Below are 17326 nucleotides of genomic sequence, written 5' to 3' on the forward strand. Positions count from 1 at the left end.
TATTACAGTCAAAAAAGTTTTTTTATTTATTTTTTTAAATGCAAGCTACTGTGACACCAGATATGAGTGGTGGCACTGGGCAAGTGGGCACAGTATACGCTGTGAGCCTGACACACACGCTGGCAGGCAACTGCAATTAGATTACAGAGGGGAAAAAAAACTGATTGATTTACTAGCCCTAAAAAGGGCTTTTTGGGGTTCTGTCAGGACGCTGTCCTAACAGCAGAGATCAGATGAGTCTTTCAGGACTGGAGTGGACACAGAACACTGCCCTAGCTAACGCTTTCCCTATTAGATCAGCAGCAGCAGCAGCACTGTCTCTCCTCTCACTAAGAATGCAGCTTCCGAATGAATCTAAAATGGATGCTGTCCTGGAGGTGGGAGGGTCTGGGAGGGAGGGTCTGCTGCTGATTGGCTGGAATGTGTCTGCTGACTGTGAGGTACAGGGTCAAAGTTTACTCAATGATGACGAATAGGGGGAGGACCGAACATCGCATATGTTCGCCCGCCGCGGCAAACGCGAACAAGCTATGTTCGCCGGCGAATAGTTCGGGACATCTCTATTCACACGTAAACTTGGATTTGTGAGTAGGCTATGCCCTGGACTAGGGCTACATACAATGTGTGTCACTGTAGTGCTCATGAAGAATCACAGGACACAGAAATACCCAGAATGTTTCCAGACACATAATAGTTGTTATCATATCAAAGTACATACAAATATACAAGTCGATATGTAAAAACCAAAAATACCATGAAACACAGTACACTGTTAGCAGCTGCAGATGAATAAATAATATACACAAAAAAGGCAATCTCCCCAAAAATTTTAAAAAAAACATTGGATCTGCATACAAAATAGAAGAACTCATTAGTCAGACCAATAAAAGGGCTCATGCACGCGGCCGTTGTGTGCACGTGGCCGTATTGCGGCCCACATACGGCGGGTCCGCAATACACGGGCACTGGCCTGTGTGCACTCCGCTTCACGGATGCTGACCCATTCACTTGAATGGGTCCTCAATTATGGAGATATGGGATATGGAACGGAAGCACGGATCGGAACCCCACAGAAGCACTGCCTCCCCACAATGGATTTAAAGGAGTTACTTTTTTTTTTTTTTTTTTATTCCCTCCCAGCCAGCGGACCTGTGAAGGGAACTATACTTACCCACTCGCCATTGCTTGGTCCCAGGCTGGGACTTTCTGGCCATAGACCCTACATGGAAATCTCCCAGTGGTCTGATGCACAGGGGGTTGCCTGAGCCCTCCTCACGGCCGCCAGCCGGGTACATAATGATCAGATGCTAGAACCATCAGGTATTTATGCATCTGGCCAGCAGCTACAGGAACCCTCCTGATCTCAACTGTACGTATCACTGTGGTGAAGGTGTCAGTGTTTTAAGCTGCACTGTGGTATTTGGTTCTGCTGCGGAGGTATTCTTTGCTGCACTACAGTATTGCAGGCCCTGCCTACTTCTGTTGTCCCTGTTTCCCAGCCTTCTGTCAATTTGGGCCAGCCTACAACATGGAGCCACTTTTACTTTTTATTCCAGGGCCACTTTAAATTCCCAGTCCGCCCCTGGTCCTAGGTTGTCTTTACTGCAATTCTGGTCTTCACATTCACAGATGGGGTCATGTGCGCCATTACAGCCAATGGCTGGCCTCAGTAGTGACGTGTTCCCAAGTGGCATATCACTGCTGGGTCATATGCTGCTTGGGGACACCACCACTGAGGCCAGTCATTGGCTGCAGCAGTAGATGTACAGGAAGCTTACATGAAGGGACCGAAAGTGCAGTGAAGACAGCCTTGGATCACGGAGCTGGAATGGACTGGCAGAGAGCAGGTATTTATGATATGTAATTCTCCCATCACAGGTCCAGCAAGGTGGGGGTGGAGTTTGAAATAAAAGTAAATCATGGACAACCCATTTAATATCTCATTTGTAGGCTCCTTTAGCATAAGAGCTCATGCACAAGACCGTGTGCTGCCCGAGCCCATGCTGCGGACAGCATATTGCAGTCTGCAATGCACGGGCCCCCGCATGCGGATTGCGGACCCCTCCACTTGAATGGGGTCCGCGATCCGCATCCGACAGTACGCACCACAAAAAAGTAGTGCATGCACTACTTTTTTGTGGTGCGGAGGTACGTACATTAAACCCACGGAAGCACTCCGTAGTGCTTCCGATCCATGCCTCTATTCCGCATGTCCCGCATTCACTTGAATGGGTCTGTGATGCGGGATGCATACGGCCAGTGCCCGTGTATTGCGGGGCCGCAATGCGACCACAGCCAGCACACGGTCGTGTGCATGAGCCCTAACTCTTGATTTCAATAACTTTACTAGTCAGCGATATTGAAAATAATACAAACCACAAGTTTTCTACACTTTTCATTTGTTATTATTTAGGTTGCATCTGTAAAATGTCTCACTGTAGATTCATCTTTACATAATGTAGTTGTCCATGTATAGGCCACATGAGCTCCGGCTCGAGATAGGCAGTGCTAATCCTGGAAGACAGATAAATACAGAGTGTACCAGGGCAATAATCCGGCATGCAATCACAGGAGCTTTTGTTAACCCTTTAGTGACCAAGCAATTTTCTTCATCATTGTGTTCCAAGAGCTATAACTTTAATTTTTCTGTCAATGTAACTGTATGAGGGCTTGTTTTTTTTTTTAAGGTACAATTGACAAAGAAAAAAAAAAGAAAACGTTTTTGCATCGCCACATCCCAAGACCCATAACTTTTTTAGTTTTCTTTCTACGGAGCTGTGTCAGTGTCACGGTTCCTCCTGTGAGAGAGGTGAGAAGATCGGGTAGACTTGCTGCACGTCAGGCTATCTGACAGGTCTCTCTGTTTTCCTCTATGTATGTTCTTGTTTGGCAGGATCTCACCTCTCCTCAGGTGCCGCTTGTTATCAGTGATGAGGCTCTATTTAGATCCACCTCACACTGCTGACCATGCGGTTGATAGTTTCTGCTTGGAGTTGCTAGTGATGGTTTGTCTTAGATCTCCTGCTTCTCCATGCATCTCTAAGCTAAATACTTGTTGCCTTCACTGTTTCTTATTATCTGGTGTGTGTTGTTTCTAGGCCTAAGGGAGATGCAGGTTCCTTCATTCTGGAAGGAACCAGCTGTCTCATCCCCTGCTATCTATCATGGGGCTCGTCCGTTTTAGCAGGGCTTTAGGTATTCGGTGTATGAGTATTTCCACCATCAGGATCTGCTCATACTGGCAGAAGTTAGGGAAAGGCCTAGAGGTTACTAGGAGGTCACTATTCCTCTTCCTTAGCTTTTGAGGCCTAGCTTGTTGTCTATTCGTTGTGGTGTTTATTTGGTGTTTTCCCTTGCCCTTAACCTGTGAAAGTGAGGGCTTGATTTTTGCGGGACATGTAGCTTTCGTTGTTACCATAACACTTTTTGACTGCTTTTTATTCCATTTAATTTTTTATTTTAAGGTGTTCACCGTGTGGGATAAATGGTGTGGAAATTGTATACCACGTGTCATTACACATGAGGCGATATGAAATATGTGGAGGAGTTTTTGATTTTCCAGTTTTTCAATGGAAAAATATGTATTTTTTAACTTGGAAGACTTATATTTAGTAAAACTTTATTTCACTCCTATTTGTACTATTTATTATTCCCACAACCGGAATACTTATGTATGTAGTACTTATTTACTACGGCAGATGCATGTCGTTAGTAATAAGCATTAATAAACTATTGGCGCTGATGCCTGATGGTTTAAAGAGGACCTGTCACCACAAAATGCCATATTGCAATTTGAAAGCACCTTGTGTGAAGAACTATCGGTACATGAGGTAGAAGTTACCAGTGACTAACAGCTATTCCTGTGTCACGAACCAGGAATAGGTTCCACATGCATGCTGAGTCCACATTGTATTATGCCTCTTATGGTCCCACGATGGCCTCCATTATATTCAGGGGATGCAGGCTCCACATGCATGCCGAACCCACACTATATAATACCTCTTTGGTGCCTCACTGGCCTCCATTTTGTTCAGGGAATGCACGTTCCACTAGCATGTTGAGCCCACTATGTATTCCACCTTTTCTGGTGCCAAATGTCCTATAATACATACATTGTAATTATTTGAATTTGCTTACTTTGTTGTTTTGTTAGGCTGTGTCTGACCAACACATTTTCTTTTGCATGTTTCATGTTTTGCAATGGGGCATCAATTACCTCAGAAAGTTGGAGACAGCTTAGCAAAACTGATGCCATATTATGAATCAGAGCCACAAAGTTACTCTAAAATGCTTTAATATATACTACTCACAAAAAGTTGCGGCTATTTGGTTTGTGGGCAAAATTTCAGGAATACATATGTCCAAAGTTCCAGTACCTTTTGCACAACTTGCTGTTCTCTAACAAGGAACTTATTGGCAAAATTTACAACAGATGTTTGATCCATGAATTGCCCAATAAATTTCCTGGTTCAATTAGAATTGGTATTCAAACAGTCCTCCTCATCATGCTGTTCACATTTTCACATCATGAGACCAAGATGACACCTAGCAATTGATCAACAGTACCTCGCCATTGCGAGGCTTCAAGCAGAATGTTCTCAGACAGAAGTGGCTACTGAGCTTAGAGTGTCACAGAGTGTCATCAGCAGGTTGCAACAGAGAGACTGGAAGAGTCACTGAAAGGCATAAAAGTGGACATCCTTTAGCCACATCCCACACTGATGACCGCTTCATTGTGAACAATGCCTTGCGGAACCGGATGATGAATGCCAAACAACTCTAAGCACATTTAAGGGAGGTGAACGGCACCCAAGTGTCAGACCATTCGAAATGGTTTACATCAGCGTGGTCTGCGTGCTAGACGACCTGCAAGGGTACCTGAACACAGGTGTCATCGTCTTGCAGGGGTCAAGGAGCATCGATGCTGGATGGAGGGACCAGTGGACCTGAGTGCTGTTCACTGATGAAAGTTGATTCACACTGAGCAGAAATGATGGCCGGCAATGATGGTGGAGACATCAAGGAGAGCACTATGCATCATCCACTGTTGTCACCAGATGAGCCTTTGGTGGTGGTGGTGTTACAGTGCGGGCAGGTGTCTAGTCAATATAGAACTGCCCTACACTTTGTTAATGGTTCAGTGAAAAGCCCATACTACTTGAATAATATCATTAATCCAGTCATTGTGCCTATGCATGAACAACAAAGGACCAATTTAATCTTCCTGGCTGACAATGCTCCAGCTCGTCGAGGTCGCATCATAAGGGAACAGCTGTTGGAGACTGGGGTGCCTGAAATGGACTGGCCTGCACTTTCTCCAGCCCTGAATTCCATTCAAACCTATGGGATCAGCTGAGTTGCCATGTAGAGGCTTGTAACTCTGTACCCCAGAACCTCAATGACATGAGGGCTGCCTTTCAAAAAGACTGGGATGCCATGCCTCAGCAGACAATAAGTCAATTTGTGAACAGCATGAGACATCGTTTTCAAGCTGTAATTGATGCTCAAGGCCACATGACAAGTTATTGAAACATTGAAATTTTTTGTGGAGTATACCCACCACTGCTGTTGGCTTTTGTTTCAATAAATTGTTTGAGATGAGGAAATCACCATTGAGTAGTGTAAGTAGCAATAAGAGAAGTGTTGACCAGTGTTAAAAAAAAAAAAAAAAAAAAAAAGGTAAAAGATTGGCACACTCTTTAAGTCATTTTACTAATTGATTGCTCCTAGATTTTTGCATAAATTACACTGAAACGTGTAGCATCTAGGTTTAGAAATATTTTCTGTGCCTAGCCAGAAAAGGGGGATATGACTTTGCAATAAAGGAGCATAGGCTAATATGTGCCATTTTGCATCAAAAGTGTGCCACAATTCTAACAAAATAAGCCAACCAACAAGTTAGACAAAAGTAGCAATACACCAAATTTTATCATCTAGCATCAGTCACTGGGATAAATCTAGTGCGTGTCTAGACAGTCTAAGTTCACACTGTCTCTAGGATTTGTATATCTACTTCAATGTCTATCCTGTTTTATAAAATCTGCCCACAATCAGAAATGTTTGCATTGTTCCACATGGGTTAACTCCTATTAAATACTGATCCTAACCGTAAAAAATAAACAAGATAGGTAAACCCCTTAATAAATTAGTTGCAGCCTCAGCTGTCCTTGTGCCTCAAACCAAAATGCCTGCCAGTGCCACCTATGAGCCTGCATTAAATGTGGCTATAATTTATGGCACTTTCTCTGGTAGGGCCGATGAGGTCCTGCCCACTTTTTTTTGAGATGCAGAAAATCCCCAAAAGTGACATATTTATGCTCAAAATGTCTCACAGAAAACTGGTGTACAGCATTGAAAAATACTCCCCATTACCTATAGATAAGCAAATTATCTATATAAGACAATAGCCACCCTTAAGGTGCCCATAAACCTTATATAGCTGATGTCCGAATGCTCTTTCAACTGACAGCTATTCCTCTCAGCCCCCATACACATGGATGCTCAGCTCTGCCAAGTGCGCACTTGTTCTGAATGGGAAGAGGGGAATAAACCACTGACTGATATCTCTGCCAGTTCATTTCACCATAAGAACAAAATGGACCTACTAACTATCCCCTGACATCATCTGTTATGGGAGAGTAGGTCGGCCACCATTCAGCTGCTCCTTCCAGATTCAACTGACTTTAAAAAGTAGGGGAGCCTTCACCTAAGTGTTTGCCTTATCGAGATATGACAGGCATTAGCTTATTTAATTAGATTCTTGTTAAAGAGGTTTAAATCATGTACCCTTATGTTGGCTGACCTGTGCTTATTTAAAGAGGACCAGTCTCTTCTCCTGACATGCCTGTTTTAATAGCTACTTGCACTCCCCGTGTAATAACAATTCTGGAGCCTCTATCCTTATGGCTCTATGTTGTGCCATTCCTTTATTATTACTACTAGAAGTAATGAATGAATTGCTAGCAGTCTGCAGTAAGGGCACAGAGGGGAGGTAACCAGTTGGGGGGGGGGGGGGGGGGTACCTGCACAGTCAGACGATGGCAGCACTGATTGGATAGAGTGAGTCTCTGCAGGTACACCCCCCAACTGGTTACCTCCCTTCTGTACCCTTACTGCAAGTAGACAGAGGCAAGTAGACATCGATCGCTAAAAGAGTGGAGAAAACAGGATGCTGGGCCTTGTAGTCTTTCAGTATGCATCATAACCAGAAGATAAGTGGGTCTATCTTTATATCAATGCAGTAACAAGAAACACTAGTTTTTGCAATTAGGATGACATGGGGTATAAGTATTATGTGGGCCTTTATTTTATTTTTTGCTTCCAGATAACCCTTTAAAAATGCAAAAAAAAAAAAGGGATTTACAATATCAGTTTGTTCCTCCGATATATAATAATTATGTATGTCATATATACACACAAATATGAAGTCAGAAATCTATCATAAAACACTGTGCAGAACCACAATTGTGTTCTCCATCATAATAATAATAATCTTTATTTATATAGCGACGCCATATTCTGCAGCGCTTTACAATTCAGTAGGTACATGTATAAATCAAAATAGACATTGCAGAATTAATGGCTAATATACAACTGAAAGACTAGGAGTGAGGGCCCTGCTCTCAAGAGCTTACAATCTATGAGAAAATGGGGGTGACACAAAGGGAAAGTAGTCTGGTCATCACGGTACTAAATAGAGCAGTGCAGATGGAGCTGCATGAGCTAGTGCATTGAGTGTAAGGACGATGGCATTCAGTTCTGAAGAATGAGGGTCGGAGGGGGGGATTCAGTTTAAGTATAAGCCTGCCTAAAAAGATTTGTTTTTAAGGCACGTTTAAAGCAAAAGAAGTTGGGAATTAACCCGATTGTCTGGGGCAGTGCATTCCAGAGAGCAGGTGCAGCTCGAGAAAAGACGGGATTGAGAGGTTCGAATTATGGAGGAAGTTTATCTTAGTTCATTGGCAGAATGGAGAGCGTAAGTAGGGTGGTAGACGGAAATAAGGGAGGAGATGCATGGAGGTGCAGCGCTGTGCAGGACTTTGTGGGTGAGGGTGAGAAGTTTGAACTGTAGCAGTTGGACAAAAAAGATTAGCTTGGCTGCTGCATTTAGGACAGAGTGAAGGCGGGAGAGTTTAGTGAGGGGAAGACCAATAAATAATAAGTTACAGTAGTCAAGACCAGAATTAATCAAAGCAATAAGAGTTTTGGCTGTTTCCACTGTGAAAAAAGGGTGGATTCTGGAGACCTTCTTGAGGTGCAGACGACATAAGCGTGCCAGTGATTGAATATGTGTAGCAAAGGAAAGATCTGAGTCAAACATAACCCCAAGACAGCAGCCATTATGCCCAGGCTTAATGATAGTACCACAGACTGACATTGAAATATCCGGATTGGCTAGTAGTTGGGGAAAAGACAAGAAGTTCAGTTTTTGAAATATTCAGTTTTTTCAGAGAGAGGACACAATGTTAGAGACACCGGACAGTCATTTGTGTTCTGTAATACTGCAGAGGTGTTTTCACTGGATGAAGTATATTATTTGGCGTCATCAGCATAGAGATGGTAATAAAAACCAAATCTGCTGATAGTTTGCCGGATCGTAGAGGAGAGGACCTAAGATGGAACACTGAGGAAACCCAACATCAAGAGGAAGAAGTAGTACCTGCAAATGATACAGTGAAAGAATGGCCAGAGAGATAGGGAGAAAACAAGAGAGAACAGAGTCCTTGAGGCCAATAGATAGGAAAAGAATCACTGCTGCAGGTAGTTGGTCAAGAGTAAGAGGAGCCTGAGAAAGCAAGAGGAAGTGTGGGAGGGAGGGGGATTGAAACTGGTTGGTGACTTGGAGATTATCAACTGCAGGATGCTATCAATCTTATTTTTGAGTGTTTTTCGGGTTATTTGAAAGTGAGGAGATGAGAGAGATGAAATAGGTCTGTGTGGAAAAGTGGTATGCACAGTTGTAGGTTTTAAGTGTAAATTTATAATTGAGAAAATCTGCAGATATTCCTCATTTTCTCCATAAACATTTGCCACACCTAGAGCACCTGTGAAGAAAACATGTTTCACGGGTGTGCCAGGGTTGCTGTGGTCTCTGTCAGAAAGGCTGGCGTGTAATGGCAGCTGCTTCATCCAGGATGGTTTTGAGGGTATAGGTGTAATGATTGGCAGCCAGATCAGGACAAGAAAGGGAAGAGATTGGTGCCAGTGATAGCTGTAGTGTGTCAATAAGTTGCTGGGAGTTAATGGTGTGTAGGTTTCTGTATGTGTGAAACGTAGGAATGTCATGAGACGAGTAAGTGATCTTTATAGTAAAGGAAAAAAGACTGAAAAGAGAGCGGGAAGGATGAGTTGATAAAGTCAAAGACAGAGCAGAGGCAGAAGAAGACTAGATCAAGAGTATTGCCATCTTTGTGTGTGGCACAGGAAGTGAGTTGTGAGAGGCCGATGGGGAGATTGCAATGTCAATGAGGATGCTAAAATCACCCATGATAAGAGTTGGTAACTTGGACGATAGAAAATGAGGAAGCCAAGCAGCAAATTGATCCAAAAACTGGTGGGGTCAGCCTGGGGAACGAAAGACAACAGCCAGTTGCAGGGAGAATTTGCAGAAGAGTCTGATGGTGTTAACCTCGAAAGCGGGGACTGTGAGAGAAGGTACAGGGGGAATGACCTGAAACGTGCACTGTGGAGAAAGTAGTAGGCCCATTCACCCATCATGCCTGTCATCAGGTCTGGGCATATGGGAAAAAAGTAGCCCACCATAGGATAGAGCAGCAGGTGACACTGTCAGAATTTTGTAATCAAGATTCTCTGAGTTCAAGCAAAGTGAGATATTTTGAAAGAAAGAAGTCATGGTGGGGTGTATACAGTATATTTTATATTAAGATTTTCTTTATACATTTATGTCCTCGATTATCTACAAAATACATATATTAGTAATATAAAATAGATTTCTTTTAATTACATCATCCCCATAAAATGTGTTGTCTGTGATATGCTTTAATGACATTGTTCTATCAGTCTTCGTATAAAAAGCTATAAAGAGAACCCACATATGTCACATCCTAATATTGCATTGAACAAACTGTAGTCTGGAGCCATATAAAGTAAAGTTTTCTTATGGAATACCAATGGAGATGACATACACTTTGAAGATAAGACACTGTATAACAGATTTGGTCAATGAAAATAATACATACACTTCTATTTACAGTAGCTTACACAGAGGTAGAATTGAAATAAAACATAGAAATGAAGATGCATGCAAACAGGCAGTGATGATATTGGGGTGTCAGTTCACCAATGGCAGCTCTGGAATAGGTTCTTCTATAGACAAATTTGCATCAGTCTGTTGGTACCTTTTTTAAGTGGATCTAAAAATAAAAGAATAGACATACTCAAAATAGCACACATAGCATGTAAGAAACAGGTGACAGGTGAAACTTTAAAATTTTTAATATTGTGCAAAGTTCATTTATTTCAGTAATGCAACTTAAAATATGAAACTATGAGATAGACTCATTACATGCAAAGCGAGATATTTCAAGCCTTTATCTGTTATAATTTGGATGATTATGGCTTACAGCTTATGAAACTACAAAGTCACAATCTCAGGTACCCTTTGCTCAGGGGGTATGGATTAATTAGCTGACTAGAGTGTGACACTTTAAGCTTAGAATATTGAAAATTTTAAGCTGCATTAATGCAATTCCTTTTAATGTGCATTACTGAAATAAATAGACTTTTGCACGATATAATTTTTTTTCGAGTTTCACCTATAGTGTATCTAAAATAAAATAGCTTGGAAATAATCTTGATACATATTCCACCTACGGCTCCTATACAAACCAATGTGTCTCCATGGTTACAGACCAACAACAAACCCTATGTAGTCTGATCCTGTAATTATACGTTACCACATAAAGAAGTGGAGTAAACTAATGACTGCAGGGTCAGTTTGTAGTCCTTAAGCACTGAGGCATAGGTTTGCATATGATCTGTAGATACATTAAGTGGTTCCAAATGTGCATATATCCTTTAAAGGGGTTGACCAGCCTTTTTTAAGTGATTATTCTCAGGATAGGTCATCGGCAGCGGTCTCGCACTGTGCACTCTGAACGATCAGCTGTTCTGTGTCGCTCCATCGCCGGAAGTTGCTGCCACAGCTACAAAACACTGTCAACATTGTAGTAGACCACGCTCATCACTGCAGCCCTGCTTCCATTCACTTCTGTAGCTCTGGTGCTGACTTCTGGCAACAATCATAGTCAGGGGTGCAGCACTCACACCCCAGCTGATCAGCTCTTCTGTCTATCCTGAGGATAGACCATCACATAAAATAGACTGGACAACCCCTCTAAATCTATATTAAAATGGAAGATTATTAACTAAGCTAGAGAATCCCAAGCATTAAAAGCTTTGTCCCACCACCATAATATCTAGGGCTGACACTTGCCTCATTAAGGATGATCCAAACAGCTGAATTTTGTAAGACTGAAAGTCGAAATGCTGAAATGGGATTTAACCCAGGATCTACCGGTCCTTCTGCAACTCCATCTTCAAAATTTCCTTAAGTAAAATTAGAGAAATGTAGTTGTCTTAGGCAAGGATAACTTTTTAACTACATGCTGTGTGTTGAATGCATTAAGTGCCAAGTTAACTCTGCGGCACCTTTAAGTACATATAGGTCCAGACTTACTAATGTTTCCACACCCAGAATTTGTCTAAACAGTGGCGCAAAGTGACGCAATTAGGCTTTTGTTTTCCATCTCAATTGAAAACGGGCCGGATTTTACCACAATTCTGGTGTAAAATTCTGTCTCAAAGTAAGCAAACCAATAGTTGGTACAGCGTTAGACAAAATAATCTAGTGAAGCACCAATTGTATCACCCAGCCTAAGCCACTGTGATAAAGATAGCCTGAAGATGTGACATCAGCATATAACTTAAAGAACTACCATAATTATGCAGTACACATCTGTAGGACAAACTTTGTAATATATTTACTGTTCCAATGTTGCGTTGATCAGCCTCTTAGGAGGCTTCTCTTCTGAAAATTCTGCTTCTGCCAACAGGTTTTCAACCTGACCTTTGGACAGAACGTCACTTCTGCTGAGGATGGGGCCAAAACTATTCCTCTCCCTGGGGCATGTGAAAACTCCTAAATCTACCTAATCTGTGCATATGCCAGGGAGAGGAATAGTCCTGTCCCTGTCCACAGTGGAAGTGATGTCCCGTCCATAGCCCAGGCCACAAACCTGGTGAAAAAAAAATGCCACATTGGTGGAAGGTGGATTTTCAGAAGAGGAGTGTCATGTGACTAGGTTCCCAGTAGGCTTATCCACACAATTTTGGAAAGGTAAGTATACTACAAACTTTCGCCTACAGGTGTATGATGTGTAATAAAGGTGGTTTTGCGGGACCTGCTAGGTCTTGGACACTAAACATCCCTCCAGCCTTCCATCAAATTAAAATGCCTGTCTGGCAGAGACCCAATGTAATATTAAACAGGGAATCAAGGGGGGGCGTGGCCGTAAGTTGATGGGTGAAGACGGCTGGTTACTCAGCTCTGTCAAGAATAATCAAATCTGCCGAAATCTACCCTGTTTTACAGCCCGAAACGCTGCCAAACTGTCTCACATCACCTAGAGACACAATTAGCAGCATTTGGAGCAGTCTCCGGCGATCATCAGCAACTCGCAACAGAAGTTACAGGCCGAGGACGCCCGCGCTCGGGAGTACTCAAGCGGCAGCCCCTGTGGGTACCGGTTTGGACTTCTACTTAAAGTGGGTCAGTGTAGCATCTGATCCTCACCAGTATCCGCCGAGTAAGTGACACAACATCATTAGTGCAGAAACTCACCTGCCGCATCTTTGGATGCCGTGAAGCTTTCCGGACTGCAGAGGCCTCAGTGAATCGGCGCGCCACGTTACCCCACCGAAAGGTCAGGTTTGAACCTGAGCCAGGCCTGAGTGGGTGACGCTGACCAGCTGTGGCCAAGTCCCTGTTTTACCTGGCGTTTGTTACCCGCCTTCCTCTACATGGCAGAGTAATAGCGCATTAGAGTGGGGCGCCTGCCGCAGGGCCCGAAAATAAGCCTACAACATAAGTGCCCATATGGTGAGGACGAGGAGGGGTTCCCTCGCTGGCACTCCTACAGCAGGGAGATCAGCTGCACAGAGTGGTCCCTGACGCTACTTCACTACTCCCGTCAGGCAAGACAAGGAGGTACGCTATAACGCCAATGCACCGCCTTTTGTGCCTGCTTCTCAACCATCCCCTTCAATACCACCTGAGAAAGAGAGTACCGTAGCTGTATCACAGACTCTTTCATTAGAAGGTTCCACTGTAGACCCCTTTCCGTCAGATAAGATGACCCAGCCGACTCCCTTGTAAAAGCGCCAGATTACGAAATCAACATGGTTGTTACCCACAGACGCACTACCGCACCCAGGTGTGGCAAAATCTCCAGACCGAAAGAGCACTACAAAAGAGAGCAGCACTAAAGAGCAGTGGGATTGAAAAGAACATATGAAGCTTCTCCCCACTAGGCAGGAAATGGAGAAATTTATAGAGAGACTGGAGAACTCTACAAACAGGAAATATCTGCAGTTAAAGCGAATGTGCAGGCAATAGAAGTAAAAGTGGAGGAAGTCTCCTCCATGCACGATCACACAGCCGCGAAAGTGGAGGAGCTGATGACACAAGTAGAAGTAAGGGATCGCCATATCTGCCAATTATATCGTCTGCACAACAACCTTGAGAACAGAAATAGGTGAAACATTATCAGGATATGTGGTTTACCCGAATCCACCAGAGCGGAGGACTTGATCCCTACATTGCAAGGGTTATTCAGTACCATATTGGAGAAACCTATCTTGGATCGTCCAGAAATAGACAGAGCTCACCGTACCCTAGCACCGATTAATCCTGATCCCTCTAAACCAAGGGACGTTTTTTGCCGTCTTCACTATTTCACCACCAATGATTTTGACAGTGCCAAGCTAACAATTCTACAAGACCTGTCACGTGCCACATTGGCTCAGAGGCGAGCTCTTAAACCCTTGTTAGATCTTTTGAGAGCGAACGACATTCCCTACTCATGGGGATTCCCGTTTCAGCTAGTAGTTGGCAAGAATGGTCACCGCATCGAACTATGAGATCTCGAAGATCTGGACTCTTTCCTTACAGCTCTTGAGTTGCCAGAGCTGCAATTACCGGGTTGGCAGCGTATTCTTCCTATTCCCCCGCGCTTGCTGCTTGGGAGATACAGGAAGGAGCCTCAGAGACAAAACATGGGTCCTCCTCTTACCTGATACAAGAGTCGTGTTCTTAGTTACATAAGCTTAGGGGGGTTCGTACACCCTACAGGTGTAATTCATAGTATCTAATACTACCGAAGTTCACCCTTCACAAGGGGAACCCCCTACTCGCTATATTTTCTTCTGTTTTGAGTTTGTTGGAAATCGCTTTTTCTTCAGAGTAGCAGTGGTTACTTCATTTTACCTGTGTTTTCAGATTGTTAGAGATGTCCTATTACCTGGTTGGCTGCAATCAGTTTGGGTTGATTTTTAGCCTTCAAGTTACAAGGGTTTCATGGGATATTGAGTCAGCCTATTCAGACTAGCTAGCACCAAGAAAAAGGATCCTATAACCTAACAAAAGCTCCGGAGCTATTTTTCTTCCCCTCCTGTTCAAACTGCAGCATTTTCCCGCCACCCACTCCCACGTGGCAAGCCGACACCAACTTGAGCGGGAAACTCCACTTCAAACGCATGTGACGTCACCGGAAGTGAAGACCGCACGGCCGGAACACTCAGCGAGCGGGTAACTGACACGTGCCCGCCGCTCTGCAGGAAGGAGCCGCTTACTATCTCATCAGCGACCAACAGGAGGGTAATGTACCTGCTTACACAGCAGTAGTTTTTTTCATATACAGCTCATGACATCGGACCTGTAAAGAAACTCTGCTTACAAGGAGACACATACCTTATTAGTCCACCAGATGTCTTTTTCCTCCAACAGGATTTGAATGCAATTGACATTTCAGGTCATTGTCCAGTATCTACAGGATTTATACATTCATCCCCTCTAATGGGTATTGCATCATAGGATTGAACTTTCCCCCACAGGCTTTTCTTCAACAGGTGTCAAATACCTCTCCTTGAACATTGGGATTCAATTCCCATAGATTTTTTCTTCAACAGGTTTTTATATGAACTGACAATCAAATTACCATTTTTACCAGTTGGTTACTCTTAAATTTTCTATTTTCTATTTTTTATTTTATACTGTATACAAGTGCTGATACCTACAGATATATATATATATGTATATGTATTTACTAGCGATCTGCCTTATGAAATTGTCTACATCTATTTGACTACACATTTTATGATACCATTTTCATTCAGGCATACCCAGCCATTGTTTTTTTAGGCACATCCAGCCATTATTTAATAAACAATCTTTGTATCTACCTATTCTCCATACATCACCTATGTTTTGAGTGCCATCCCTTTACTTCCACATACTCCTTCTCCATTACAAGCGTTGGGTACGCTTTGTTTGGATTGAGCACCATATTCCACCCCTTGGAGTTATAGTGAGCCGCCTCTTACCTATAAGTTACAAGGGTTGTTGTGGGTTCTTGGCCCTTGTTTAGGCAGCTTACCCCCGGATCACAGAACCGCTTTTGTTTATATTGAGGTTCTAGGTACAAGTTAGGATAGAATGTCCTGTCTTGGTCTTTTCTTTTATCATTCCCCCCCCTCTCTACCATTACCACCTTTTATCCCTGTGATGCTTTCCAATTCCCTGTTGAGCTCCCTTTGCCTACCGCAGAGCATCTCCTGATCTGTACTTCTCTGACTACAAGTCTGCACTGGCTTCCTCTCCCCCCGTACATACCCCTACTTTGTAACCACAAACACTCGCAGAGGGAATCCAGGAAACGTATTCACTGTCATTCACAGTTTTTTATTATTAAATCCCGGTCTCCTCATTGAGATGCCTGATCCTTTACTCACTCTAGACAAACGGTGTCGCAGAGCGGGGTCGCCACCTAGTATCAAACTGGCTTCACTGAATGTCCGAGGATTCAATATCCCAGAGAAAAAGTTCCAAGGTTTTGTATGATATGCATAGAGAGAGGGTGCAGATTCTTCTTTTGCAAGAAACGCATTTTAAACAAGGTCATGTTCCGTGTATGTCCTCGACTCCTGATCGGGCAAAACAACGGTTCCTAAATCAACAATCCTAGGAACGAAACAAGCTCTGACTTAATGACGATTAGTGGATGTCTGGCGCATCTTACACCCCAAGATCAGGGATTACACCTATTTCTCCCCAGCTCACCTGACTTATAGTCTCTTAGATATGTTCCCGATCTCCCACCATGCGCTAACCTTCCACCCGACAGCGTGCATTGGATCCTTGACATAGTCCGATCACTCCCTGGTGTTCTTGTCCCTGGAACGTCTGGGTTTAATAGCCACAGAATGGACTTGGCGTTTAAATGAAGCTTTGCATCATGACAGTGTATTTAGGTCTGACATAGAATCCAACATTCGAGAATTTCTGGAGAACCATACATCTGATAAAACAACCCTCCCCATACAATGGGAAGCTTTAAAATGCGTCATACGAGGTGTATTGATTAAGAATGGGACTAGACTTAAAAAAGAGAAGGCTGCCACAATAAAACGTCTATGGTCTCAAATAGCTGCTTTAGAACAATCACAAAAGCAATCCCTAGACCCACAGACCCTCTCGGAACTCACTACACTGCGGGACAGGCTCCAGACGATCCTTTCGGAGGTGTCGTACAGAAGTCATGAAAAATTTTGTGGCTATATCTTTGAGAACTCTAATAAACCCGGAAAGGCCTTAGCGACATACTTACACCACCGAAAACAAATGAGCTACATTTCTAACATAAAAGATGCAACTGGCACACTTACCCATCATCCCAAACAAATTGTGGAAGCTTTCAAATCATACTATGAATCACTTTATAACATTAAAGGGCAGTTGTAAACGACACTGCACTTCCTACGATATCTGCGGAAGCGGGCACTAAGATGGAGGTAGAGTTTACAGAAACTGAGATTAGGGGGATCCTAACCACTCTAAAAAGGAGGGAAGAGTCATGGACCGGTTGGCTTTACAGCGCATTTCTTTAGGACATTCAAAGACCTCCTTGTACCTTTTTTGACCAAATTTTTTTCTACAGTGTCTCTCCCATGTGCCCTTTCCCTAAACAGGCTTTAGAAGCACATATAGTCTTGATCCCGAAACCTAACAAAGATCTGTCAGTTTGTAGCA

At 43.3% G+C, this 17326-nt stretch overlaps 1 protein-coding gene across 1 annotated transcript in view; it reads right to left on the reverse strand.

Moving 5' to 3' along the window:
• Positions 1-7241: 7241 nt before the first annotated feature.
• The window catches only part of MGAT4A (alpha-1,3-mannosyl-glycoprotein 4-beta-N-acetylglucosaminyltransferase A), a 69275-nt gene continuing 59190 nt past the window's right edge, over positions 7242-17326 (reverse strand). Inside the window, exons 15-16 of the mRNA XM_044284594.1 lie at positions 11456-11568; positions 7242-10373 (exon numbers count right to left, since the gene is read on the reverse strand). Of these exons, the coding sequence (XP_044140529.1) occupies positions 10344-10373; positions 11456-11568 (143 nt within the window). The 3' untranslated portion in view covers positions 7242-10343. The remainder of the gene's footprint in view (positions 10374-11455; positions 11569-17326) is intronic.

The sequence above is a fragment of the Bufo gargarizans genome, chromosome 3 (assembly GCF_014858855.1).
Source record: "Bufo gargarizans isolate SCDJY-AF-19 chromosome 3, ASM1485885v1, whole genome shotgun sequence".
Lineage (NCBI taxonomy): Eukaryota > Metazoa > Chordata > Amphibia > Anura > Bufonidae > Bufo > Bufo gargarizans.